Raw genomic sequence first — 27,951 nt, 5'->3', positions numbered from 1 at the left:
AATAAGCACATGAAATTGATCATTTCAACATAATATAAAACAAATAACAAAGCAGATTTATTTACATTTTTTTACGATAAAGATGCTACAACATTTTCAGGTGATGTGAGCTTAAGTTGTTAAAACAGTCGGTTATTAACACAGTGTGTGATAATAGATAGTAAACTTGTGTCATGTATAGTATATCCGTGGTTACAAGTGCACTACGTTTAACACATCAACTCCTATTCTGATTATTTGTAGTTATCACACATATTTAATGCAGTAGATATTGATAAAGAGAATAGGATACCATGTCTGTTCTTTGATCAGTAGAGGTAGCAACCTATCGTGAATTAATTGCTTTTAAGTAACTAATATATTCTGAAGCTACACCACAATCATTGTCTCTACACAGAGAGGAAAATGTTAAATAACAGAGCAAAGTAGTGAAGTATAAAAAACTTAAGTTACATTCACATTAAGGTGATTTTTTGATGAACAGAAACTTAGTGCACTGATATTTGAGATCTGGGTCAGTGATCAAGATGAGTGCAGTTGTCAGTTGTTTCGATCCAACAGTCAGTGCAAATCTACACACACTCAGTAGTTCTGTGCAGGTGTGTATTGGCTGTAGGTGCTCACACAGGGCCAGGAGAGGTTTCCTCGATTCTTTGCGCTTCTGGTTTGTCCGATGTCTTCTGCGGGCTGGAGCTGGACTGTGCTGTTTGGCTGGGTGATACTGGTGAGGAGGGCTGTGGTGTTTCTGTTCTGTCACTGATCACCTCCTCAGCCTCCTCCTCCCTCTGCTGCACAGAGGAGAGGTACTGCTCCAGCAGGCTGCAGTCTGCGCTGTCCACACCATCAAAGCCACTACGAACGGGGCTCAGCGCTCGCACCGTCTTCAGAGAGTCTGCCGTCCCACTGCTCAGGAAGCTGTCCTCAAGCGCTGCCTGTTGATCGCTGGTTGACTGAAAGCCGGAGTCTGGGAACGAGACGTCTGTGCTGGGTGGGTTTGTCGTGCTGGATGCAACAGGCGGGACAGTCACACAGAGTGCGGGAGCTGAGGTCTGAGCCGGAGGCACAACAGCCTGACCGATGCTAGCCAGCTGCTGCTCCACAGACTGCTTCCACTGCTGCATAGACTGGAGCTTCAAGCAGAACACAGGAAAAGTCTAAAGACAGCCATGTGAAATCATGCAAAGCCAACAGCAACATCAGGGTCTCCCACATGTTCATTTATTTGTGATGGCCTGCCATGATCAAGATATCTGCAGCCAAGTACATATATTTTATATTGTTGGAGCTGGACTGTTTTTCAGTGTGTTGGCCATGAACTGTTCACTGTTTTCAACAAATAACTGAATTGTATATATGTCCAATAGTGCTCCTAATAATGAGACTTAACCGTTCATTGTGCTAGGTCTAAAAGTTTGCTTTCTTTGCAGCAGCTGCTGCTGCTCTTATCCATTGATTGTACGTGCAAAAATGTCCCACTTTAGAGACGAGAGACAGAATGATAACAAAAGGGACAAACACAAGATAAGCTCCCCATCGTCAGCTCCCACCACACATTGATGCTAATTCTATGGGAAACACTTAACAGACAATTTTAAGGACATTTTTTAGAAGTGCGAGCAGCATGACGACAAAGTCTATTTTCTGTCTAAAATTTTTCATCTACTGTCAGATGGATTGACTTGATAAATGAAACTTAAATTACTGACCTGCTTCCACAGAAACTTGACAGCTTCCTCCTGAACCAGCCTTTGTAACCTCTCTTCTTCATACTGCTGCTGCACCCTGAAAACAAATAACATTTTGACCGTTTTTAATCTTTGTAAATATTAGTGAATAAATATTTGTATACCCACAACCTTATGTAATATTTGTTCAAGTACAACCATTTTAATAACAGAAGGGGAATAGAAATAAACCATTCTGATGGTCAGGGACTTACCTGTCCAACCTTTCAGAAAGGGAGAGGATGTGCTCTTGCATCCTGCGCAGCCGGATTTCACTGCGCACCTCTTTGGCCATGGGGTGACAACAGCGAGTGTGCTGTCCCCTCCACCATGACTGTATTTTAACCGCTGCCGTGTCTGCCTCCATCAAACTTGATTTACTGGCACACACACCAACTTCCTCCTGCTCGGGGGCTCCTTTCATCTCTGCTTTACCAAAGTCAGATGACGTCTGCAGATCATTTTGCGGTGTTGTAACTGTGACAACCAGTGCTGTTGTGGCTGCGCCAGAGATAACTTCTTCTTCAGGACCTCTCTCATGCTTTTCTGCTGAGGGTGAATGATGCGTCTTGGCTGTGTTGTGCTTTTTGGGCTGTGCCGGCCGCCTTGGAGCTAGAGAATCAGGTTCAAATGTCTCTGTCTCATCCTCGCTGTCAGAGTGGGTCATTTGTGGCTCCAGATCAGGTGTGAAAGGGATGAAGGTGGACTCTGAGGAAAGCATGCTGCCATTGAGTTTCTCCTCATCGGTCTGCACATCCTCCAAAAAGATGTGCTCCTCTCTGGGCCTCGGGCTGCGAACTACCGTCAGTGATGGGTGGGAGGAGTCACAGCTCACCCAGGTGTTAAACTGCACGACTGGCTCTGTATAAAGGTAGACACACCAAACAGTTCAAATTGTGACAAAGAATGCTCTGCATCACCACTGCCTGTTAAGAGGAAAAGAAAAAAAAAAACTAGACGGGAAATTGCAGAATGTTTAATGCTATGTTTAATGAATTTTTTTTCCAAAGAATGTTGTTGGGCTTTTGCCTTTATAAGAGTGCAGTTAGAGAGCGTGACAGGAAAGGGGGAGAAAGAATGGGGATGACATGCAGCAAAGGGCCGCCAGTTGGAAAGGATTTAGGAAACATGGGGCAGACACGAAAAAAATGTGTTTTTCAAGTGAAAATAATTTGTGTATACGCCCCAGCATTCGGATCTGCTGTAAAATTTAGTGTGTTCTGCCTCGGTCAGAGCTAATCCTTTTACCAAGTCTCATGACAATCGGACCTGTAGTTTGCTCATAATCTTGCTGTAAGACAAACAATCTAAAACTTGGAAGCTTGACCTTTTTGGCGTAGGTAATGAATACACCAAAACTGACACACAGAGGGGACACAGACTCCGTCTTACCTGTCTCCCGGACTGATGGAGCAGCAGCTGGCACAGGTGCACTGGTCTGCTTCACCTCTCTGGCTCCCTCCTGTGGGACTGGGTGTGTAGGACTGTGCCTCTCCACATCTAGCTGAGTTGGACGAGGAGGACTAGGACAGCCTCCTCGGGTCTCCTCTAACAGCTGCCTTTGGTGAAACCTGAGAGACAAAAAAGCCATTCAAGTAATTATTTTCCATTAAGAGGGATGTATGGCAAGGATGTCATGGCCATGAACTGAGTACTGATGATACTCTTTGGTGTCCCCAGGGTCGTGTTTTTTGAGCTTTACGTTGTGTAGTGGTCCTTATAAATCCAGATTTATACCTCTGCTTATTGAGGATCTTCTCCAATTTGGCATCCTCTGCCGTCTCCAGGGCTGGTGATGATGTCAGAGGGCAAACAGTGGCCAGATACTGAACCAGCTGAACATGCTGACCCGGTCGATAGGAACGCCCTTTTCCCTGACTGTAGAGCCACTCTGCTTTGAGACTGTAATCGTGGCAGTAATGCACAATGAATAAGAGATTCAAACATTTTTAGATCGTATTCCTACAATAATATTACTTCCCAAACTGTAACAACATAGGAATGCACGCACCCTTCTTTCTGTGACACCACATAGCCATCCATCACCTTTAGGCTCAGACACCAACTCATGACATATGGTCGATAATCAAAACCAGGCAATGAGGGGGTCGCCATAACACAAGGGTTGCTCATAATGGACAGCTGCTCCAGCTCATGGAGAGGTGCCAAGTATGACACCTGCGGAGTAAGAAAAAGAGAGTCGGTCAATGATAATTAGCCTTTATATAATTTAAATGCAGATCAGCGCTGCTGTATTAAGTGAGGGAAAAGATAATTACTTCATTAAGATCCCTGATCTCATTTTCTGCCAGGGAGAGAATGGATAAATGGGCAGGTAGGTGAGCGGGAACAGTACGAAGTGTCGTAATGCTGTTTCCATGGAGTAACAGCGTCTGCAAAATTGACAGAAAACTCATTAATGGTATATAAAAGAAAACTGACACAATAACTGCACGTTAATAAATTCTTGGGTTTTTTTGGCACCAGCTCCAGCGCTCACCTTTAATGCTGCCAGTTTTGTCACATCACCAATGGTAGATATGTTATTGTCAGACAGATCCAAGTGTTGAAGGGAAACACAGTTGTTGAGTTGCTCAATGACCTGTGTAAAAGATCAGTGAAAATATCAACACATGTGCTGAAACAAATGGTTTCATCTATGCAGTTATATTTTTGCAAATAAATGAGATATCGTTGATCAGTAAAGTGTGTGAGAATGTCTCCTCTTCTCACCTTAATGTTGTTCCCAGACAAGTTTAGCCATTTGAGGTGTGGCAGATCTCTGAGCCCCTCGATGTATCCAATGCTGTTATTGGGAAGATTGAGGACTGTCAACTCTGTTAGCCGAGACACGCCCATCATTCTCACCAGACGGTTACTCGCTACAGACAACTAAAGAGAAAAAAAATCAAAAATTTATCAAAAGGCATTAAATCAAGAAAATGTACAGTATTAAGTCATGACTGCAATTAAAGAAATAAAATGACAAGCACAGAGTTTTCAGGGGTTAACTACCTGCTGAAGGCCTGGGCTTCTTTCCAGATGGTCCAGTTTCATTATGTGGTTACGATCCAAGATGAGAGTGTGAGTGTCCTCCGAGCACATGAAGTTTGAATCCAGCTTTTGCATACCCCGGGCTGAAAGATCCACCACAGGTCCTTGTAGGAGCAAAGGAGGAAGAAATTAAACAGACCAGAAAACCACAACAATGGGCATTTTGCTAATCACCATGACTACAAAGCACAAAAGAGCTTCAAGCAGGTAAGCATACAGTATACACCAATTTTACACACAAAAACCGTCAGTTTACTGTGATCAAGGTTATCTCGAGTTATGCTGGAAAGACTATTAAGAAATAATTGACAGAAAAAAACAGCGTTTCAAACTGGGTGTTTAAAGATAAGGGAATTAACCAGACTAATGAATGATGCTAATGAGTTGCATAATGGAAACTGTAGGATAGAGCGTTTTTCAAGCTTTTTTGGTGTAAAGAAAAAGTTAAGATATCTCGTTAAAATGTTGTATTGATTTTGTTCTGATCTGTCTCTGCAAGTTCTCCAATTTTATTAAACTCTCACATGAAAATCAACAGTAACCCTCTTTGGAAAGTAATAGAGAAGACAGGTGGAGAAAACAATCACTTTTGTGCTGTGGGTATAGCAATAACATTGTGGTCACATCTAAATTAATGCCAAGTAACAAAACAAAATATCTTAGTCACAGTCTTCCACTGGCTAACCTCACCTACACAGCTTGGAGAACATTATCGCAACACAAAATGAGTTGGTCTAATATTTTAATTTTGTTAAACTTTGCTGCAATACAGTTTGAGTCTGGCATTAAGTTAGAGGACAGACAGGATATTTTGATCCTTTAACACATGATGTTACTAACGGAAGCTAATGGCAGTACTATACCGGGAGAACATGCTAGCTAACGTTAGCTCGCAAGTAATAAACGTACTTACCATGACTAAAGTTCAACAACAACGAACCATCTAACAAATAAAAACATATAAACACTTACCAGCATTTGTATCGACTTGTAAATCCGATACACCCATCCTGTCGGCAACACCTAATGTTAGCTAACAGCTCTACTAGCTGCAGACTGTGATGTGAAAGACAAGAAGCGTCTACCGCTTGTCAAACTGTTTAACCAATGACACTATGGGAAATGTAGTTCATGTATGCCGCCTCGCCCATTAGGGAGAGTTGTCTTTGTGGCTTGAAAAGACTACAATTCTCGTCGTTTTCTACCGTCAGCCAGATTTTCGAAAAGGAAGAAAAAAGCTAACTAATAACAATAATGATGAAAATGCTGAGATTATTGCAAGTTGCTTCAATTGTTTCAGTCTCTATTTGCTTAGTTTTGCTCTTTATTGTTATCGTTTTGTTAAACCAGAGGTGCTGCTTGCCCGCTTGCTAGGCAACCGTCGCAACCGTCAGATTGTGACGTAGAGTTGTGATGATTGGCCAAAGTATTACTTTAATTAAGCTATTTTTATAAAAGCAAAAATAATTTATACGGGTATTTTATGCATAAAGTATCAATAGCACGTAATCTGACTGAAAAAAATATGTATTGTTTAATAGTTTATAAATCTCGTTTTGTAGTCTCTGTATTCCGTTTCCGTATCCGTCATCTTTCTTTCCGGTTTTGTGCCCTCTCGTAGCCATCATGAAGTGAGTGTACAGAATAAAATCAAATGCCATCTTAACGCTTAAATAAACTATCTAGCGATGCTATCTAAATCAAGCGTAAATATGTGCCCTTCTCTTTCATTGATGCAATATATTTGTCGTTTTCAGGGTCGAGTTGTGCAGTTTCAGCGGGTATAAAATTTACCCCGGCCATGGCCGCCGATACGCCAGGATAGACGGAAAGGTAACGCTAACAGTTCCACCCGTCACCGGTTCACAGCTGTTATTGTCTGAAGATAAGACGCGAAACACAATTTACTGGATGAAATATCCTGTTTATGTTATGTTATATATGTGTTAATAACAGAAACGGTCTTGCCCAGCCGGCTCCGTTGAATGCTATGAAACATGCTAACGTTAGCTGCTAGCGTAAACTGACAAGATAGCGCCTCAAGTTAGCAACTAAACAAGCTAACTAAGTAACTGCTATTTTCGTTATTACACCGCTTTTAAACGACACTGCTGCTCCGGGCTGCTCTAGTGTTTATTCAGGACCATTGTAGGTCTCGGCAATGTTGACAAATATGTATATTGAGTGCTAAGGTTGATATTAAAGCTGTCAGAGGAGCAGACATGAGTCTTTGTGGTTCACTCCATTAATATGTGAAGAAAATTGCATAACTTTGTGTAATAGTCCCACGAAAAGCTATGCGATAGGTTGAATATAAGAATTGAATATTCGCCTTTCTGAGATCCTATGACTGTGCATATTGGCTCCTCATTTAAGTGTCTTAAGTTTTATTTCTGTACAAGAAATGTCTTTATAAGTAGCACAATGGACCAAAAAGTTGTACATGTACACTTCTTTACTACTAACTAAATACATTTTTAGTTATACAATAATTACACCTGTCAGTGATGCTGAAATACAATGATAATTCATATTTGACCAAAATCACAACATACTGGACATCATAGAGAAAACTTGTGTGTGTGTATATACAGTGCTGAGGTATTTGTAAATTAATACCTGATGGTTTGATTCCCTGTCCTCATTAGGTGTTCCAGTTTCTGAACGCCAAGTGCGAGTCTGCCTTCCTGGCCAAGAGGAACCCCAGACAGATCAACTGGACTGTGCTGTACAGACGCAAGCACAAGAAGGGCCAGTCTGTAAGTAACAAGCTGCATGTGTATGTTTGTGTTTGTATGTATGAGATGTTGTAAAGTGCTTTAAAATATACTTTATAGGATATGTGTGTGGTGGGGTATATTTCCCGCAGTGACATTGCTTTCTCCTTTTTTTTTTTCTTCTTATTTTCTGTGCTTGGGATATTTATGAGCATGCTTTTTCACAACATTCAGGTGAAGTTGGGGCTTATTTTAAAAGGTAGCAAATAGGTGTCAAATTATATCTTAAGTGAAGCCAAACGAGCATCATCCTGGGGTTTGCTTTAACTTCACAACTTACAAACAGTAATGGACAATCCTGCATATTGTACTATAATGCTTTATTAATTAACTATTTGATAAAGCAGCCAATATCTGTCATTTGTCAGTCCATCAATTATTGTTATGTGCAGATATTTGGTAGAATTGTGAATTTGGAAATATGTTTTTGGTTATATTTATTACAGTTGCCATAATAGCAAAACTGTCATGATTGTGTTTAAAGGTACAGTTGCAGTGTGTAATTCTGGAAAAAGATAGTTGATAGCCTTATTCCCAGGTCATCAATACTGACTCTTTGGGTTGGTGATTCAGTCCAACTCCCAACCTCATGTTATTGGTGTTTGACAAACTTGGAATGAGACTCAACAATCAACTAACTTTTTTCAGTACTGCTTACTGAAGTTAAACCTTTTCCATTGTGTCAAAGCACTGCTAACACATGGTAATGTGGAGGGTATTGGTTTTGGCTTTACAAAATCACGTTGATGGATCTCTACCTTTACTGACTTGCTCACACACACACGTTTGGCTGCGGGTGGACGGTGTGCACAGTGCAAGTCTGTGTTATGTGCTGTTGCCTGACTGCGTTTTGCAGGCTGGGCAGCAGTGCTCACGCCACACCTGCAGCCATAGAGTACCTGGAGATCATAGTACTGGTCTTTGACGTCTTTCTGACATCTCACCATCGGCCAGCCTCCAAACTCTCCAACATGCTACCAAAGTTCTCACCAGCGACAGAATTATGTGCAAGCTTTTTCTGTCATAGTTAGCAATAGTAAAATACCAGCATATCTGGGGTAATGCAGGGCTTACTCTGTTTTAAAATGTGAAAGTAACGGCATTTAAGAAATATATTTTTATTTTACATTTAATCTTTGAAATAATTCTTACTAGATTTGTGGACTAAGATAACTTGCTATGCAGTATTGTTGCTTGTTTAGATGGAGAGTAGTTATAATGTACCATAAGATCTGTGAATATTCGGTACCAGCTTAGTGGTTAATAAAAGTGACAGTGAAGGTCAATATTTAATGTTGCTTTCAGTGAGCACTTTTAAGATACTCCTCAACATTTTGCTCTTGAGAAATATTGATCAGGTTGCGCTCATTTATAGGTGAATTAACAATTGAAAGTTGTGTTGAAAAAACTTTAGTTGCCTTGTGGATTCCTGCAAAAATGTAGCGAAAAACAAAGTTTCGCAAATGTTGTAAAATTTGCTGCTACAAGGGTTTAAAGTTTCATCCAGAAAATTTTGTGGTTCAGTTGAACATCCAAGTCTGTTCTTGTTTCATCTATCAGGTAACACATGTAGTGTTTTTAATGTAATTAAAAACCCAAATGAGCACAGTGTAAGCTACTGATCTGTGATATACTGTTAATCTGTCTGTGTCGTTCAGTGGACAGATTTAGGGATGCGTTGGACATGTTGCTGATGTGAGTCTGTAGATCATACTGTGAATATTGGGCTGCAAATAACCAAAGGTCTGTCCGTCATGTGTTCTTACAGGAAGAGGTGGCAAAGAAGCGCACCCGCCGCGCAGTGAAATTCCAGAGGGCCATCACTGGGGCCTCCCTGGCTGAGATCATGGCCAAGAGGAACCAGAAGCCCGAGGTCCGCAAGGCCCAGAGGGAGCAGGCCATCAGGTGAGGACACAAACCGTACTTATATGCAGTGATTTCTGGAACTTAATGCCTCAGCACTAGCAATAGCCAAGGCCGGAGGCAGATGTTTTGGGGTTGTACGTCCATCTGTATCTACGTCCATCCCATTTTCAGGGATGCAGTATCTCAAGAACGCTTCGAAAGAATTTCTTGAAATTTGGCACAAACATACACTTGGACTCACAAATGAACTTATTAGATTCAGCTGGTCAAAGGTCAAGGACACTATGATCTCGCATCCGTCTCATTCTTGAGACAACATTTTTAAATTTGTTACATATGTCCCATTTTAAGCCTCCTGCAGACAGATTTTTTTAATCTTGTTAGTTTAGTTTAAGCTACCTCTGCGACATGGAGCTTAATAAACTTGGGTGCGATGTCATGTTTGATGCATGCAGACTGTGCGATGACATCACCTGCTGTATTGCAGGCTCTGACCGATGTCAGTTGACATTAATATGCAACAACAAAATGTCGGCGTGCGTCATCCATCTATGTCGCTGCAGTGGAAAGAGAAAAATATAACCAAATAAATCGAGCCCCCGCTATAATGGCATTTATGTTTGAAGAGGAGGAGGAGTGTGGATGCGGTCTTGGCCCGTAAAAAGAGGCCAACTTGGCATGCCAATTTTGCAACGAGAGCTCGAAGTAAGTATTAGCATTTATTAACATTTAGCATTCGCTCGCAGAGTCACGCTAATGAGGTCGATATTTCATGCGTCGTTTCTATTGGTTGGTCAGTAGACGTAGGTCCAGGGTTAGAAATAAGCACTAGCCACCAGCCAAATGCTGGTAAAATATGCAAGTGGCAGCTAGATAAGTGTATTAATGTATCGGTCGGGGGGAGATATGTGTGTGAAGCATCTATGTTTTCACAGACATGGATATTAACTTTACCTGCTACTTGACTGGTGCACAGAGGTGTTAAACTGTGAAGCAGTAATTTTGTTTTTTTTGGGTGCTATTAAGTAAAACTAAATAAATCAAGTTAAGTTAGGTTAAGTTAGTTAGGTTAATTATACAGGTGGTATGGGCAGGTGATATAGGTCATTGGTTGAACAGGAAGTGATGGGAGGTTGTGGGAACACACAACTCTTACCGTAATCGCATTAAACAAGCTGGATTTATTTTCATTTTTACGTCATCTTCACGGCAAATAATTTAAGTTTTATTATTTTTCAATAAATGGGAACGTCCTGCAGAGAGCAATTATTATATTTGTTTTATTGGATACGTGTCAAGACCTTTCCACAACCATGCAAGTGACTGAAAGTTTGGTTCATTAGTTTGATGAAATAGATTTTTTTTGTCTCAAAAGGGTTAAAATGGCCTCTTTTCTTTTCCTTGTCTTTTCCTTTTTATCTCTTTAAATATCTGAAGGTGTATTAAGCCAGTGTATCCAAATAAATGATCAGGACTACTTTATGGCTCAAATTAATATTTATAAAGGTTTTGCATTAATGTGGTGGTACTTTGATTTGAAAGGAAATTCACCTTTTCTATTAGCTGAAGACTCGTTCCTGCATGGTTCTAGTTTCTCAGTTTACTCCTTCACCCCAGATGTGTTTTTGGATAATAGCACAAAGGTTACTGAGGATTTTTATCCCTGTTGTCCTCTCCTACTTGTTTAATTTGGCTGATTTTCTCCTTTTGCTCTCAGAGCTGCCAAGGAGGCCAAGAAGGCGAAGCAGGCAGCCAAGAAGCCCGCTGCTCCAAGTGCAAAGGTAAAATCTGTCGTCACAGTGATAACTTTTAAAGTCATTTTCCTTCACAAATATTAAACCAGAGATATTACATTGTATACATGCTATGAATAGTATGGTTAGGAGTATTTTTTTGCCCTTTGCAAACTTTTCTTTTACCATTATTATAAAAGACTAAACGGCACACTGTTGAGGAGCGTGGCTCTCAGCTGCTCCTCAGTATCCACTGGATGACTCAGAAACCTGTCAGTTTTATTTTATGCAGTATGGTGATATGTAACTTTACTTCATGTGTCTCTCCTTCTGTAGACGTCCGCCAAGACAGCACAGAAACCCAAGATCGCTAAGCCCATGAAGGTCAGCGCTCCCCGCGTCGGTGGAAAACGCTAAACCTGACTCTGTTTGTGGTTGTTAATAAAAAAAAATTTGATTAACCATCATATGTGTATTGTGTGATTTGATAACGTGACCATGTTGGCGCAAGATCATATTGAAAGCTATTTCACTAAATTTAACTGTCGACCAGCAGCTTTGGAGTTACATTGTACTTCAGATAATATCGTTTCACATTGTCTTCAGTGGAAAAAGGATGTCCTCCCAAAGAGGTCACCATGGCAACACCAAACTTTAATCTGAGCCTTTAACTTTGGTCTATTTGACCTGTCTGTGCTGTATCAGTGGACTGAGCATAATCAGACTTTTATTTTAAAAAATCTCAAGTGTGAGATTTGTAAATGCATAAAAACATTAATGGCAGAAAAGTATTTCAAGATAAAAAAACAAATTTTCATATTTCTCAACAACAGTTTATCAGTAAATTGTTTGATTTATGTGGACTGAAGTAGAAAAAAGTTGTCTTTCAATTAATTAAAGATATTGATAGGCTATATCACTGTGTAGTATGAACTGAATTATTTAGTGAAAAATAATTCCATCTTTGTGGTTTGACTAACTCATTTCATCCAAGTCAAGTGACTGTTGTCAACAGTCACTTGACTTGGATGAAATGAGTTAGTATCTCAGTGTGCATTTAGAGACTTACTGATTTGCAAATGTATATATATATAGTAAGTTCAAGCTTCAAATCATTGGTGCCACTGCAGAGCGGTGGTTTTTAGCCGTGCAGATAACAGATCTTCATGCATTTGTAGTCTGCAAAACTCGGGTGTGAAGAGATTTAACTGTGATACTGGCCTCAAATGTAGCTGATGACATCTCTGTATTTCCAGCTCTTAGAGCAAAACAATTTCCAGCTACTGAGGATTTGATGCATACAGAGTTGTCTAATTCACATTTACAAATCTGATTCTGTGCACATTTACAGATTCCTGTACTCATTCACAAATCTCAGTGTGCATTTAGAGACTTACTCATTTGCAAATGTGATAACACACATGGATTAAAGTAGCTGGCAGTTAAGTTTATGCATGTTGATTCAAGGGGTGTTGCAGTGATTCAGTGTCACAATCTGACAACATTTATGGACTTGAGAGAGACATTTAAAAATGGATGCACCTGAGGTCAAGATAACCTCATAATCTGGGTTAAATTCCAAAAAAAAGCCGGATCCTGCAACTCCTTTATTGCAATATGATTCTCTTTAAATCAGAGATGTCCGTACATTATATAAGCTGTAGGTGTTTTATTACAGGTCTTTTAGCATTACAGAGCCACAGAGCCATCGTGAGCAACCAACAAAGTGCCATTTGTTCAAACAGTCAGCAGTTCAAGAGATATTTAAAAGTGGAGACACCAATTATTGCTAAAATATACAGGGAATCATAATGTGTAACTACAGTGGAAACGTGTCAGAGAGAATAGTATTCTTACACAGCAAAATATACAAAACACCATTCTGGGAAAAAAGAGGCATTGACTGCATTATTGTTGATAATACAGAGCCGTCAGTTTGCCAGTCGACTCTGCAACAATCAATAAAAAGCTGCACAGGTTAAATATGTGGCATTGGTGTAAGTATTCCTGATAAAGAATTAGAAAATAACAGGATCTTTCTATACAGTTTCACTACAAGAGACATTTTATCACGTGATTAATGAACTATGATTTGCTTTTAAACAGATTAAAGCCATTAAAATGGAAGGAATCATTACATGGTAATCAATAATGATTTAATAATCACTGAGGTACAGATGTCGAAACTGTAACCTAATTATAAATAAGTAAATGAAAAGATAAATGATGAAATCCCTCTTAATTTGAAAAACATCCCTTTGAACCATGTTCAACACAGATCCAAGAGTTACATTATTTTTGGGGAAATTAATGCATGAGGTACTGATTGCGACACCTGAATGATGCTGATGGAAAAACGCAAAAACTTCCCGACTAGTGCACGAGCGATAAAGCATGAACTTAAATTAAAGAATGTACAATCATACATGTTGAACAATTAATACTTGTGCGTTTATGACCACAATTCTTGAGGGTGTGTTGACTACAGTTTAAAAAACCTTCTTTTTTTGTTATTTTTTTTTACCCCCTGAGGAAATTTGGGACTCAAGGAAAGATTTCCCACAGGGACGACAGGCTTAATGTGGTAGAGTAATGGTTATGGCATGGGTGTCACGGAGACAACGTGGGATGCTGAGATGATGTGAAGGGGGCAGGTTTGTGCCCGCTGTGAAGTCTCCCTTTCTGTCCACTGGAGGAAGTGGAGCGTTGGCAACAGAAGAGCACTCAGGACTCAGGCTCGGCCTCTTTAGCCTTCAGAGTCTGGTTGTACCTACAAGAGACGATAAAATGAAAAAAAATAAGATTAAAATCTGATCAAAATATATTTCATTTGCTGTCTGTCTGCTTGCGTCGCTCTCTGGACATTGTTCTTTTATATAATGTGTCGCCTGTTAAAGTCCCCGGACAAATGGAGAACGGTTTATTGTTGCAATGTACGTCACTCTGTAAGTGAGCTCAGGGTTATTTCCTCAGCTGTAGCTGACAGCTACAAAGTTCTGGTTTTGATCAGGAATAATAGGATTGAGTATCTGCCGATACAGAGTCCTGATCCGATACTTGTATTTACCTGGACAATACAAGTGCACTGTTCACACTTCAAGTACTTTCAAGTAACTGAAATAAATACTGTGACAGTTTAATAGCTCTGCGATGCAGTACAGGAATATACAGAATAGATAAATAAATAGGGGGACTGTAACAGTACATATTGTACTTGAACTGCCAATAATGATGATGATGATGATGGGGTGACAGTAATAGTACATATTGTATAGTAGTATTGATGATGACGATGTTGGTGTGAGAGTGACAGTAATAGTACATATTGTATAGTAGTATTGATGATAATGACAATGCTGATGTGAGTGACAGTAACAGTACATACTGTACTGTAGTATTGATGATGACGATGTTGATGTGAGAGTGACAGTAATAGTACATATTGTATAGTAGTACTGATGATGATGACGATGCTGGTGTGTGAGTGACAGTAACAGTACATACTGTATTGTAGTATTGATGACACACACACACACACACACACACACACACGGTGGTTCAGTTGTCACCTGATGTTTCTCTGACAATCTCACACTCAATAGTCTTCGTAATTCTGTGAGTTTTACTCTTGATGGCAAAATGTTCAAGTCATTTCTCTGACGTTCAGTTAATTGTTGACAAAGCACACATGAAAACTACTGTATGTTATACATTTACTGCGACGCACTTAAACATTAACTTGTCACCAGGACTTCTATGTGTGAAGAACAAACACACTACTGCTGCTACTGTGCACTAATCTTGCATCACTTATCATTACTGATCATTAAACCTGTTCTAATAAAGTCATGCAGCTGCTGTTTGGTCAGTGATGTTGTAAATTAACCAAAAATACAAACCTCCAGATCCTGTAGAGCTGGGTGCCTCCTGCACAGCCGAGGAAGAAGTTGACGCAGAACAGGTTCCAGTTCTTCGGGATGATGACCAGCGAGTACCTGGACCAGATGAGGCCTGGTGAAAGAAGGAGGTCAGCGGTAAGAGTGAAGGTTATGCACACTAATGACGAACTAGCTGTTAATCACAAGAACAGAGTCTGTGTTTTGGCAAAACAGTGATAGATAAGATTTGTTTGAAGAAACATGTTGCAAAAGCAGACGCATCAGATGACCTTTGGCACGGATTGGTCAAATTCTCTCCGAACACTGAACTGATAATTTTGAAATGTACATCAAGAATTCAAAGCGGAGATAAAAACATAATTCATGGCCACACATTTTGACAACGTTAGACCAAGATGTCTGAAGTGTAGATCATTTTTCATCTTGTAATGCAAAAAAGTAGAGAAACGTAATATTTCTTACACATTAATTTACATTTTTACGTCAAAGACAGATTTTTTTCTCTGGTACCAGTTCTATTTAGTTATATTTTCCTTATCATACTATCTATTTTCAAATCAAATTGCAAACTAAGACACTGTGCCATCAGAGTCCACATTAAATCTGTTAAATCTTACCTGTGGCTGTCAGCACTGCAGACTGGGAGGTACTGAGTTTTTCTGCTGGTCGAGTCATATCAGCAAAACCAGCTGCAACCAGACCCTGTACAGACGAAAAAACAGTAAAAATACTGTATTTACTGTACGTTGACAGATTATTTTAAACTGTTAAAACAGACAAAACCTTTAAATGAAAATAAGTCATTAGCTTATATTCCCAGGAAGTATAAAACACAGAACCTGCGTCCCTTATAAATGAAGAAATCCCACTAAATTGTGACGTAAATTATTTTATTCTTTGATGCTGGGTTGACAGTGAATGTTATTGTTGGGCTCTGCAGTCATGTGGAAGAGGCCCTGTGACACTATCAAGTCCAAAATACCCAGGAATTTATCCCTAACAGCTAAATTTAGAGCGCAGTTTTTTTACTAAATGTTTTCTTAAGTAAGTCTATTGAAGCGCTTACTTTGACACAAATAGTACAATGTTGTGTTACATCAGATTCATTGCTATTCATCCACCGCATCATTAGTTAGACACTCTTTCTGATGACAAAATGTGCTTAAAGAGGCTCTATGCGAAATTAAGCACGTATGAGTTGACTGCACACAGAGCCGGCAGCTAGAAGCTAACAGTGCTAACTCCTTAAACAATGCTTGACAGCAGCAGCAGTGCTGACCGAGCTAATGATGTTAACCATGGGAGTACCGGATAGTAGGTATAGTTGCAGCTGGAGCAGCTACAAGCCGTCCCGATATCAGCGATAAGCCCCTTATGAGCACAGTGCAAAGCGGCGGCGATGACCTAGCCAGTGCGATACACACATGCACAAACATGCACGCGTGGCCGGACCAGCTTACCACAACAACAAACAGAGAAGCTCGGATACCAACACACACAGAGGCGGCGTGACTTTACTGTCTGCTCAGGACGCCGTTACTCCACTATATCTTTACATAGCAAACAGTGGTTTGCTGTTTAATAAGGCTGTGAATGTTTAAATACAGAAAAAAACACAGAGTTCAGAAAAAAATTAAAGGAAAAATAACTTAAAATAGATTTCATAGGGTCAGCAATTGTTCCCATCCACGGCTTTTTGCTTGTGAATTACTGGACAGTTTAACATCTTCAGCTCCTTAAAAGTATTCAAATAACACAACGTGGTTCACGGATTGCACTTGAGCGATTTGTGACAAGGGGGGGTTTCACCAAAAAGACCGTAAACCACTGGTTTAAGGTGCACTTGCACAAATTAAATGGGGAAACTGTGGAAATGCACTTACCCATTTAAACATCGGGGCCCAGAAGAAAACGGTTTTTGGACCTGAAACAAAAACAACAAAACAGAAACATGAAATCTGGCAGTTCTGCTCGAACACTGAATGTTACATTGACTGTAATTTCACCGTTTTCTCTCTGAGGTTTCTAATCTGCCCGCTGGTGTTTTCTAATGCGTGTAAATAAGAAACCCGTTTCCATATCATCCAGACAGAGTATGTGTGTAACAGATACCTGGACGCCTCAGTGTGTGCAAACACAGCAGAAGCAGACTCGAAATATCAGCTCCGTGCCATTTGTTTCCCAACAAGAGGAAGAAAAACGTAAGGAAACATTATCTACTGTCCTCAGTTAAGAATATTTTTTCAATATTGGTGCTAATGTTTGCAAAAATCACATGTAAAATCATTAAACGGGTGAGATCAAACAGTCTTCTATTCGTTTAGCTAGTTTTTTAGTCACTCAGGAAGTCATTACGAGCTTTTTTTAGTTTTTGACATTTAATAAACAAAACCATCAATTAATCAATTAAGAAAACAGAATAACTATTTATGAAATAACCGACCGTTGCAGCCCTGCACAAATTAATGAAATACCAAATGGCAATTGTGTCTGTAAGGCTTGGCTCAATTTTTATTGAGACTTGAATTGTTTTATATTGTTAATGGCGATATCTTTGACCTGTCCTTACACCCCAAACTTAACACCACAATGAACTTAATCCCTTATTGGCATTAGAACAAAATGCTGCAAAGAAATAACACAAAACATCATAGATTTTACTGCAGCATACCACTGAGCATCACTCATGAAAATATGAAATGTTGTCACATTAAAGATGCGTTATAGCAGTTATATTACATAATATGACTTGATTTCGTGGGTTTTCTTCCTTTGGTGAGTTAATCTTCCCACCAGGACTTTCTAATTGTTGACAAGATTAGACTTTAAACCAGACAGTCAATCCTGAGTGTGTAACAGACACTCGGAGCTCAGAGCATCCCAGCCGCTGTGAGAAGACTCGTAAACTGAATTAGTGATGGCACAAGAAAGGAAAAATGCACAAGACCATAAAAGGCTGCTGGGTCTGGAGTTAAACCTCCCTCACATTCCTGCTCCCTGCTGCGGGTTAACCAAAAAAATAGGGCAAACGATCGCCGAGGGAGGTGGCTTTACTCTCCGCCCCCTTCATACCTGGTCAGAAAGTTGTCCTTGACAATCAGAGCTCCAGCGCAGTACAGACAAAACATACTGTCCCCAGTGACGCCAGTGACTCCTTAATCTCAGTACCCTCTAGTTAAGATCAGCGTCAAAGAGATCTGAATGTGTGTGAGAGTTGCACTAACAGAACAGGAGAAACCGTGTTAGTTTATTAGGTCCTCCTGTCTGAAACAATGCAGTCTGATGTAAAAAGCGTTACCTTCATGAAGGTTTGAATGTTCACTTTATGTTCAGGCTGTTTTAGAGAGACCTGTCATTGCGTTGCATTGTACTGGGAGGCGTTTCCACTATAATTAGTTTGCCCTCATTTATACAAAGTGGGCTGACAAAATATACCTCCATGAAGGTAGATTTACTCGAAAGGCTGTTGCACGATACTGCAGTAGTGAACCTGTTCGTCCAGTGTAGAAGTTACTTCAGTGTTTGTTGCATCACAAGATTTAGGAAAATTAAGAATGTTATAAATCATGATTATAGCTGAATGGTCCAGGATTTAGAGGGACATATTGGCAGAAATTAAATATATATAGCGCACTGAACGTCTTGATCTTAGTCGCCAGAAAACTGGTGAGCACACATTAAGAAAAGGTAAGTTAAGATGAGCAGTTTATTGTCATGTGCACAGTAAAACACAATTCAATTCTCACTTTGCTTCTCCACTTTACACAACACAAAAGGATTAGCATGTGTTGAACAAGCTGTCAGAGAAACCCTGATTTTATCACGAAACTACTTTATTCAGTGTTTTTACTGGTTTTAGTCACTGGGTCAGTCTGTTTTTGTGAGGAAGAGACCTCGGCAGATAATTCAGCTCACATTAAATCTTCCTTAATGCTAAAGAAATTCTAGACGGGAGAAGTTTCAGCGGGTTGCAATCTGCAATCCTCATCACCAGATGCCACTCAGTCCCCCTAAATCTTACACACTCGACCTTTATGCTTATAAATCATAACTAGAGCTTAAGCAATAAGTCGATTATAACGGAAAATTATTGAGCAGCAATTTTGATTATTGATCACTCTTTATTGGTCTTTTAATCTAGCAAGAATGTCAAAATATTGGCTTCTTTTCAGCTTCTCAAATGGCACAATGTGCCGTTTTCCTCTGTGTTATGTTCATTTTTAAGACGTCACAGTTGGTTTTGGTACCGAGGATCATTTTTTCCCAGCATCTCTTTTTTTACTAAACAATTATGCAAAAACTAATAAGAATAAAACCAGATTTTAATGTTAGTGATCATTTTCATAATGCGTCAACACTCCCACACAAAACATACTTCCTCTGTCCAAAAGTCAGTCTTTTTTCTGTGTTGCCATACATTATTTGCACAAGTTGATAAGGTGACAATAGCATCACAATCACTAATTTAGTTGTGTTTTTTTTTTTTTTTTTTTTTTTTTTTTTATGGCATTACCTTTGACCTCCTCTAAAACCATAATAAACTTCATGGCTTTTTAGGAGCCACAAACTTTGCCTCTAATAAACTCTTCTGCACAGACTGAGCTGCTTAGCTGGAGTTATCCCCTCAGATTAGGGTCTCCCAGAGCAACACTGACAGACACATGAAAACAATGACCATCGCACAGCTCAGACATCAGGAACAGACAGGTGCTGCTGTGTGATCCTCTCTGTGCCGGTGCGTTAACATCTCCACCAGCACACAGCTGGAAACAGCCCGCATCAGACAGCCAACACACCACAAACACACCCAGCCTGCTGATCCAGGAGCCGGGTGATTATCTCTGCATTACCTGCCGGGTGGTTGTAAAAAGGTCTCAGTTTGGAGGGCAGTATGAGCTCGATCTTGTCCAAAAGCCTGTGATAGGAGGCTCTGAGCGCAGCCATGACTGTAGATGTGTAGATGTGCTGGAAACAGACGCTGAGCGGAACTTGAAGCTAACTCGCTAAGCGGTTAGCGAAGTAAAAACCTTTCAGAAAAGCTACGGATGTCTGTAAAAAACAGCTCGCTTTCTTCTATTTACTCGATCTTGTCAGTAAAATTAATTACAGGCAGATTAAGCGATAAGAGGTGATGCTGTTGTCCTACTGTCGACCTTCCTCTGTCTCCACTGTGACCATGTTAGCTCCGTTAGCTTCTGTAGCTTCTGTCTGACCGACACCAGCGCGACGAGGTGACTTTCTGTACGATGCAACCTACCGCGTGAGGGGCGGGGTTAGACATTCCTGTATCCCCATTGGTCCGCCTGGACACAGCCCTAATATGATTGGTTTATAAAGGATTGTTACTTTTCTTAGCCCGGCGTATCCCGATTGAGCGGAGACAATTTATCTTTTTAAAACAAATTTTCTTGGGATTAAAAATTAATCCGAATTTAAGTGTGATTTTTCAATACTAACGGTTCCCGTTAATCCTTAAAAAGTCTTTATATAAGGCCTTTATTGCTACTTAATGATTTAAATCAATCTTTCAAAAAGTCTTAAAATGGATTTTGTGAATCTTTTTTTTGGAAGTTGCATTGAGCAATCTCAAAATAATTGCCACACTCATTTTTTTTTTAACTAATTTGATAAATTCCTCTTGCTAAATTTATCATGATGGGAATCCAAGCAGTTGAATCTCACATGCAAAATGAAAAACAAAATCGCTGAGAAATTAAACAAAAGTCCCAGTTATTTCCCTCCTCAGTTGGTAAACCTAAAATATACTTTTATAACAATGTAATATACTCATTGTTCATTGTTTTTTTCAACATTTGATTCAAATAACAATAAATACTTGGCACGTTAGCCTGTTGAATCATTTATATTCTGAAATATTTGTATTTCTAATACTGTATATATATTTTCCTCTATGTTCTAGTTTTATTTTTCGTAGAGACGTCTGAGGAATAAATATGTATGATTATTATAACCTTGCTAAAATAAAAACACTGAAGGTGGCCTGAGACTTTTGCACAGTACTGTACTCAATTTTAAGAAGTTTTTGCAATTTAGTAATGAAAAGTGACATTGCCATGTCCTAGTTTAAGAGATTTTCTTGTTTTCTTTTACAGCATAAAATAAGTCAGCATATAATCCACTTGTGAACGTTGAAGCTTTTACACTTCTTAAAAAAGACGGTTGCTAACAAGTGGCTAAAGGAGTCATCAGTATGTCATGATGCCAAACACGGCTTTGCAGCTTTGTTGTGGTGGCAACGCTGAACTCATGCAGCCGTGGTGTAGTCTGTTTATAACGTTAGCTTTTTACTTATGGTGATTGCATTTAAGCTTCAATAAAAGTGGCGCTCATTTGTGAAGATTATCTTACAGATCAAAACTTGATAAATGATAATACTTCATAAATGTTTGTTTGCAATAGAGCTTATTTTCTGCAATAATCCAAAATCCATTTGAAAAATCCCATAAGCTTTTTCTAACTTTCATTGCAGAAAATCGTCATTGCTGATCTTGTGGCTTTGTCTTGTTAGCAGCCCAACAGCCATTTTTACCCCTGAAGGCCTGAAACAGGTAAATCCAGCCCTGCCAGACAAGACTCTACAAAGGTTTACAAATCAGCTTACCTGTTGACAAACATCCTGCTTAGTTGTCTTCAAACTCTGAATACAAAAGCAGCCCCCCAAAAAAGAACAGTCCCCAATTCTTTTGTGCTTTAACAGAAATTCAAATAACTGAAAAAGAAAGAAATGCAACTATTTAAATTTTTCCCTCCCACAAGCCAGTTCAAAAAACATAACTCCCTCCCTAGTGCCTAAAAAATATTTGAAACATTTGAACCAAGAAATGAGCAAGAAATTAGCAAAAAGTACACAAAAAATACCTGAATTTAGTCAAATAAAGTAAAAAAAAAAAAAAAAGAAGAGGAAAAAAAATACATTAATCTTTAAAATAACTCTAATTTTCCCCTACCCTTAAAAAAAATAAAATGTCAAAAAAAAAAAATTGCTTGTTGCCTTTTACCCCCATCTTTATAAAGGAAATCAAACCAGTTTTCCTGCTTACACTCCGCCCGCTCCAGCTGCGCGGTTCAACATAACGAGCACCCATTCCCTCTCAGCCAACGAACGCAGTTTATCGCGTTGTGTGGACACAGCTGACCGCTGCCTGTTAGCACAAATAAACCAGGCTAGGCTAACAGGACAGACAGTTAGCAGCACAGACAGCGGGAGGACAGTGAGTGTGGACCCGGGAGGACAGCGGAGACAGGACAGCAGCGAGAATTTTACCTCCAGCGATGCGGAGTGTCGCAGCGAGCTAACGTTATCGCTGTCCCGACACTCAGGGACTGATCTCCATGGGCGACGATAGATAAAAGGCGACATCAACAGGAACGGGTTAGCTTAGTTTCAATGTTATTGCTAATTAAAAAACACATATGGTCACAATGTCCTGCTCTGGAAACCTGGTTTGGGATGTAAATAAACGTTTGATCGGATACAACGAGCCTAACACCATCAGGACCAACTATTTAGGTAAGAACAAAACAAGCCTCTTTGATGCTAACGTTTGGTGAGATGACAAGGATTGTATTATTTCAGCTTTGTGTTCAGCACTGCAGGGGGAATCAGATCAACTGACAGCCAGACAGGACTGTGCCTCAATCTGCTTAATCACAACAGAGCTGCTAAGTTCCTACTTCTGCAAAGTCAGAGCCGTCCAGAGGAAACTTAGCAGCCTGTGCATTTAATTTAGTCATACTAAACAGGAGATGTGATGCTAAAGCACTACATGGATGGGATTAAAGATTATATAATCCTTAATGGTGCAGTTTTTTTTATGAGGTAACAGCTACAGCTAAATCATATTTATCTTCGCATTCAAATATCCCATTAGTTGCACATGCATGCCCTGTAAAAATTCAATTTTTTCACGAAAAAAAAACCCCAAAATCCTGTAGCTGTGGTTGCAAGAATAATTCTGTATAAAAATTATAGCGAAGATGTAAACAACTTTAAAGAAAACCCTAAATTTAACAATTTAAAACTTGTAATTCAAATGTAAAATTCCTGTAATTAGATTTCTTTAGCTGTAAAATGTACACTGTACGTTTGGATGGCAAAAATAACATTTCTGCAATTCCACCGCCAGTCACATTATATGTAAAAACCTTCAAATTAAATTAATTATTGAAAATATCCACATTTAAAAAAATCTTTTTTTTCTTCCAATTTCGAATAGCTATGACGGGCAGGTAAAAAACTTTTTTGCAAAGTCCTAATATTTCTGCAAAAAAGTTTTTGTCGTTTTTTAGAGTGAACATCAATGGGAAAGTTGAAGCTTTAAGGAACATTCAGATGTGTCACTCATTAAATGACATTAAAATACTTTTTTTTGGTTTAAATTTGGATCCACAGGGGATTGGTGAGTTAGCAGCAGTATCTCAAAAAGTATTTATATTTTGATTTCTGGATCAGTTAAATCTTTAAAGAGGCAGCTTCAGGATGAGATCCAATGAAAAATCAATTTGTAGGCTACGAATTTGTAAAATGTAATATGGTTTCATTCTGTAAAAAAAAAATCTAACTTTAACAGTCAAGTTATAATTTTAACAGAATTGTGTTTAAATTTAATAATAGTTTTCTTTTGTCTAAACTGCAGTATTCTGTAAATTTATCACAGAAATATATTTATTTCAGCATATTCTTACTCTAAAGTTAACAGTTTTGTTTGGTTCAATTTTACAAATATTAAATTGAACACTGTTTCATTGTTTTCCTATTTACAGTTTTATGATGTCACAATAATTTACGGACATTTCTTACAGTATGGATGCAATTTCCCTGGATGAAGACATCGTCTACAGACTAACAACCCCGTATATAGTATATGCTTACTTAAATTATGGCACTAAAATAGCAAAAATAATTTAGTAAAAAGCAGGGATCAGATATGTAATGCATTTATGAAGCACTGATATTACAAAGTGTTTTCAGTTTTGCAGGAATTAATTTTTTTAAATACTTTTTTTATGCGTTTAAGAACACAACAGATCGTATCAGGAGATCGGCATACACGTATAGTCAAATTACACCTTTCTTATACCTCTGGCCTGAAATGAATACGTATACACAACACAAACATACCAAAACAAATCACAAATGACAAAAACACACAAAGAGAAGAAATTTGGAGAAAAATAAATAAAAAGGTTAATGAGCATATTACGCTCAGTCTACTCCAACGCAGGTTATTGCTGACCACCAAAATACACACTGAAAGGAGACCGCTGTTTTACAAACTCACCTAAGGTTCCTTGCAGCACAATAGATAGTCTCTCATAAGGAAGAATTGATAATAATTTATCATACCAAACTGATAATGTAGGTGGATTCACATCAAGCCAAACATGCAGTGAAAGGTGTGCAACATTCAACATGATACTGAGCAATTCTGCCTTTTGTCCAGACATGGAGCGAGCACCAAAAATACAAAGTTTTGGATCTATTGCTATTCTAATGCCAAATAATTTCTCAATCTCTGTTTGAACAGACCAGACTGAGATCTGTGGTCATGACCGCCTTAAATGAAACTACGTGCCTACTGATTTTATGCATGTCCGACATGTTACAGAGCTTGAATCGTCATATTTACTGCTTATTTCAGGAGCCACATATACTTTATTAATTATATTATATTTTGTTTTGTGCAATTTATCTAATACAGTATTTTTTTGGCATTGTACAAAACGCTGTGCCAGATCTGATCCATGGAGGTCAACACCAAAGTCCTTTTTCCCAGCTATGTTTAATATTCATCTTAGTCTTGTCATTCATAAACAGCTGGTCATATGTGTATATGTGCAGGAATTTATAGGCAGAAGGATTAAAGTGGGCGCTCAACTTATCATCCAGCTACATATACACCTGTTTCATGTAAACAATAATAACTAGTCAAAAGTATGAACTACCCGAGACAAGAACAGTTAAGGAGGTATATTCATCTGTCTCATACAAATTCTCTTTAACCTTTTCCATATTTTTGTTTTCAAATTGCACAATGAGAGTATTTGTCAGTATACTAAGTTCCTATGATTTATATGCCATGTGATTTATATCCAGTCTGCGAGTCTATTCTGAAAATCATCTTCCTATCCTTGAAGAAGAAATCTAGAAATTATGGCTGCATGATGAACCAAAATAATATCTAAATTGCACTATGGTTAAGTGCAAAATCCAAATTGCAAAAGCTGCAGTTCATTTTTTGATATTTGTCACACAACATACTATTTTAAATGACAAATCATATTCAGATCGTAAGGGGATACACTTGGTTTATACAGACCAAAGCAAAAATCACATCCTAATTTTTAGATATTTATTTCAGTGAAAATGAAATACAAAAATCCATTAAAACCTTGACTCGCAAAGCAATTGCAATATCTGTTAAAATTAGCGCAATCTGATTTTCTTTTTGCATGTCGTGCAGCCCTGCTAGAAAAAAACAAAAAACACAAATTTAATTTAATTTAATTTAAATTAATACAATTTAGCCACGACCCTTATGAGGACAAGCAGTGACGAACAATGAATGAATAATTTAATTTAATTTACCATTCTAATAATATACTTATGAAAACAGACTTAAAAACAGCAGAATAAAGAAAATAAATGACAATTTAAATTTTTTTTTTCTGATATCAAACCTGTTTTCAAAATAGCAAATTCCCACACTGAATAAGGGAAGGCTGCTTCATTCATCAGCATTTATTCAAATGAATAATATAAAAATGTATCACGACTCTGCAGTGCCTTTTAAATGATCATAAAAGAAGATTCGATACGTTGTCGTGTTTTTTGGCAAATATAATTAAGATCATATGTCAGTAAAATAAACCGATAGATGTAGTCTGCATTGTGTAAAGGTAGCTGTGCCATGTAGTTCAGAATCATTTAGTTTTGGTTTTCATTCATGCTTCAGCAGAGCAAAACTATAACACTCACTGGGCCGAGCTGACTTGCAGTGAAAGTCCTCATTAGTGAGATTTTGTTGTGTTTTTTGCTGTATGTCTGTTTCTGTGCTGGTTGTGACAGAACACGATAAAACAGCAGAGCGTTGTAAACAGAGGACCGCGCCGCTGACGCACAGCGAGACAGAGAGGTCTGAAATGTGGTTTGTCAAACAGTTGGCACCTGACAGTGGTTGACTGAAGATTTATGAGCCTGTGGAGGTGGGGCAGGTGCCACGGAGGTTTAGTCAGCGCTGTATTTAGCTTGACTGAGATACGGTTGGAACTGTTATTGTATTATCACTAGAAGATACATGCAGTGATGTGTGGGTCAGAGCTCTTGTAGGTTATATTTAGCTTCAAAAAAGGGGGAGGAGGGCAACAAGTAGCGGTGTGCATTTAATTCCACAAACACTTCCAGCTAGGTTAAAGGAAATTTGTGTGTGTTACAGGGCTTTCCCTGAACTTCAAAAAGATTTATGTGTTCAATAGTGACATTGAGAACAGTTTTCTACGTGAAGAATGGGAGAAGCAGTAAGAGTTTGTGCAAAAACTGGGGATCTTGTAGGGTCACTATTTGAAAGACAACTAGATTTCTATCACGCCAATCTCCCTTTAAGAAATATATTAACAATTCCTTACCTGTCTGCAAAAAAACCTAACTCTAGAAGCACAAATTAAAAGGTGTCATATGCAGACAATAGTCTTGTCAGTTCTGCATCAATATAATCCACAATCATGTAATTGCATTGAAACGATAAACTTCGGATTTTGTCGCCTCAACTTGCTACCAGCCTCTGTTGGTTAGCGACACTGTTTTAGTGGGAGGAGACTGCGTGCAGAAGAGCTGAACATTTATCACTACAGGTCTACAGATTATCGGCCTGGTATATGACATTTTGCCGATTTATCGTCATTTTATCTCAGTTATTTAATGAAAAACTTGACTTTATAAAAAAAGTTGCTGGGAACTTATTGTGTGTGGTATCGAATGTTTTAGTTTTGATTAAACATTTGCTGAAGGCATTTAAATAAAGTTTTGTGTTGGAGTTTGTTATATTCCAAATTTGAAATTTCTACGGAAATATTTTCATTTTTATTGTAAATGCATATCGGTTCCAAATATTGTTATCGGTCTCATTTAGTACTAACAATCGGTATTAGTGTCGTCCCTTAAAAAACAATATCAGTCGACCCCTTTTTTCTCACTAAGAGCTGGTTGGTGGATCAGATAAAATGCCCAGCTGTAATTTCAGGGATTGGAAGATCCTCCATGATGGCGGAGGGGGAACTGGAGGAGAAAAGATGATAGGAATAGGAAGCAATTCTTATTCATATTCCTCTTATTTTTAGAAGTAGTAGTAGTTCTTTTGATTGGCAGGTTTAATAAAGATACCTCCTCATTTACAGGAAGCACTCAACACAAATTCTTGCTTGTCTGACTCAGCACTAATGAAACTTGTCAGTGCAGGTCAGAGCTCTCGATCGGATGAACACAAGCGTTTTTGCAACTTCTCACTGACTCATTTGATTATTACTTTTTCAAAATATAAAAGCTACATTCCCACACTGAGTGACTGAAGTTCCTTCATTCTTCGATTATCTCTCACAGCAAACAAATACAATGAGTTAGCAAATTTAATGATGTGTGCATGTTTCAGGAAACTGCTACAGAGCTTTGTCATGGCAGTCTCTGCTGCTGCGTCCCAGTATGCTGTTTGTGTACAAGAAATCAACACACTTGGAGCGTTCGGTAGCTCACCTGGTAGAACGGGCGCCCCATGTACAGAGGCTGTGTTCACGCTTAACCTGGCCTATAAAAAAAAAAAAAACACAAAAAAACATAAACAAAGAGATATCAACATACCTTTTTTAGATTTTTGCCTTTATTAGA

General features: G+C 38.7%; 4 protein-coding genes and 1 non-coding gene across 10 annotated transcripts in view; 3 read left to right on the top strand and 2 right to left on the bottom strand.

Moving 5' to 3' along the window:
- Nucleotides 1–35: 35 nt before the first annotated feature.
- cep97 (centrosomal protein 97) lies at nucleotides 36–5,852 on the bottom strand. The gene is made up of 11 exons (XM_042494600.1): nucleotides 5,751–5,852; nucleotides 4,740–4,882; nucleotides 4,458–4,616; nucleotides 4,225–4,326; nucleotides 4,004–4,117; nucleotides 3,736–3,902; nucleotides 3,462–3,626; nucleotides 3,117–3,295; nucleotides 1,940–2,585; nucleotides 1,707–1,782; nucleotides 36–1,130 (listed from the first exon to the last, which is right to left on the bottom strand). The coding sequence occupies exons 1-11, from the start codon at nucleotides 5,785–5,787 to the stop codon at nucleotides 621–623; spliced, it is 2,298 nt and encodes a 765-aa protein (XP_042350534.1). The 5' UTR covers nucleotides 5,788–5,852; the 3' UTR covers nucleotides 36–620.
- A 518-nt stretch (nucleotides 5,853–6,370) lies between these two features.
- Nucleotides 6,371–11,621, top strand: rpl24 (ribosomal protein L24). Its single transcript, XM_042494596.1, has 6 exons — nucleotides 6,371–6,409; nucleotides 6,536–6,611; nucleotides 7,427–7,537; nucleotides 9,324–9,460; nucleotides 11,139–11,202; nucleotides 11,491–11,621. Exons 1-6 carry the CDS (start codon nucleotides 6,405–6,407, stop codon nucleotides 11,569–11,571), a joined length of 474 nt encoding a protein of 157 aa, XP_042350530.1. The 5' UTR covers nucleotides 6,371–6,404; the 3' UTR covers nucleotides 11,572–11,621.
- LOC121949648 lies at nucleotides 8,351–8,530 on the top strand. Its single transcript, XR_006106271.1, has one exon. It is a non-coding gene; the product is annotated as a small nucleolar RNA SNORA23 (small nucleolar RNA).
- A 1,187-nt stretch (nucleotides 11,622–12,808) lies between the features above and the next one.
- mpc2b (mitochondrial pyruvate carrier 2b) lies at nucleotides 12,809–20,260 on the bottom strand. Its single transcript, XM_042495154.1, has 5 exons — nucleotides 19,904–20,260; nucleotides 16,937–16,977; nucleotides 15,671–15,755; nucleotides 15,054–15,165; nucleotides 12,809–13,924 (listed from the first exon to the last, which is right to left on the bottom strand). The coding sequence occupies exons 1-5, from the start codon at nucleotides 19,995–19,997 to the stop codon at nucleotides 13,879–13,881; spliced, it is 378 nt and encodes a 125-aa protein (XP_042351088.1). The 5' UTR covers nucleotides 19,998–20,260; the 3' UTR covers nucleotides 12,809–13,878.
- A 1,921-nt stretch (nucleotides 20,261–22,181) lies between these two features.
- dcaf6 (ddb1 and cul4 associated factor 6) overlaps nucleotides 22,182–27,951 on the top strand; it is a 53,029-nt gene continuing 47,259 nt past the window's right edge. For all 6 annotated transcript variants that reach the window (XM_042494288.1, XM_042494286.1, XM_042494285.1 and 3 more), the window contains exon 1: nucleotides 22,182–22,584. In XM_042494288.1, coding sequence (XP_042350222.1) covers nucleotides 22,488–22,584 — 97 coding nt within the window. In that variant the 5' untranslated portion in view covers nucleotides 22,182–22,487. The remainder of the gene's footprint in view (nucleotides 22,585–27,951) is intronic.

This window comes from Plectropomus leopardus, chromosome 10, assembly GCF_008729295.1.
Source record: "Plectropomus leopardus isolate mb chromosome 10, YSFRI_Pleo_2.0, whole genome shotgun sequence".
In the NCBI taxonomy this organism is placed as follows: Eukaryota; Metazoa; Chordata; class Actinopteri; order Perciformes; family Serranidae; genus Plectropomus; species Plectropomus leopardus.
This window is presented reverse-complemented; position numbering and strand designations above follow the sequence as displayed.

Coding starts and splice junctions, on each gene's coding strand:
- cep97 (XM_042494600.1), bottom strand. CDS start 5,787: ATGGGTGTATCGGATTTACAAGTCGATACAAATGCTG. Junction 4,883..5,750: donor ACAAGTCGATACAAATGCTG/GTAAGTGTTTAT, acceptor TGCTCCTACAAG/GACCTGTGGTGGATCTTTCA. Junction 1,131..1,706: donor TCAAGTTTCTGTGGAAGCAG/GTCAGTAATTTA, acceptor TTCTGCTTGAAG/CTCCAGTCTATGCAGCAGTG.
- rpl24 (XM_042494596.1), top strand. Junction 9,461..11,138: donor CAGAGGGAGCAGGCCATCAG/GTGAGGACACAA, acceptor TTTTGCTCTCAG/AGCTGCCAAGGAGGCCAAGA. Junction 11,203..11,490: donor CCGCTGCTCCAAGTGCAAAG/GTAAAATCTGTC, acceptor CTCCTTCTGTAG/ACGTCCGCCAAGACAGCACA.
- mpc2b (XM_042495154.1), bottom strand. CDS start 19,997: ATGGCTGCGCTCAGAGCCTCCTATCACAGGCTTTTGGACAAGATCGAG. Junction 15,756..16,936: donor GGGCCCCGATGTTTAAATGG/GTAAGTGCATTT, acceptor TCGTCTGTACAG/GGTCTGGTTGCAGCTGGTTT. Junction 13,925..15,053: donor CAGCTCTACAGGATCTGGAG/GTTTGTATTTTT, acceptor CGTCTCTTGTAG/GTACAACCAGACTCTGAAGG.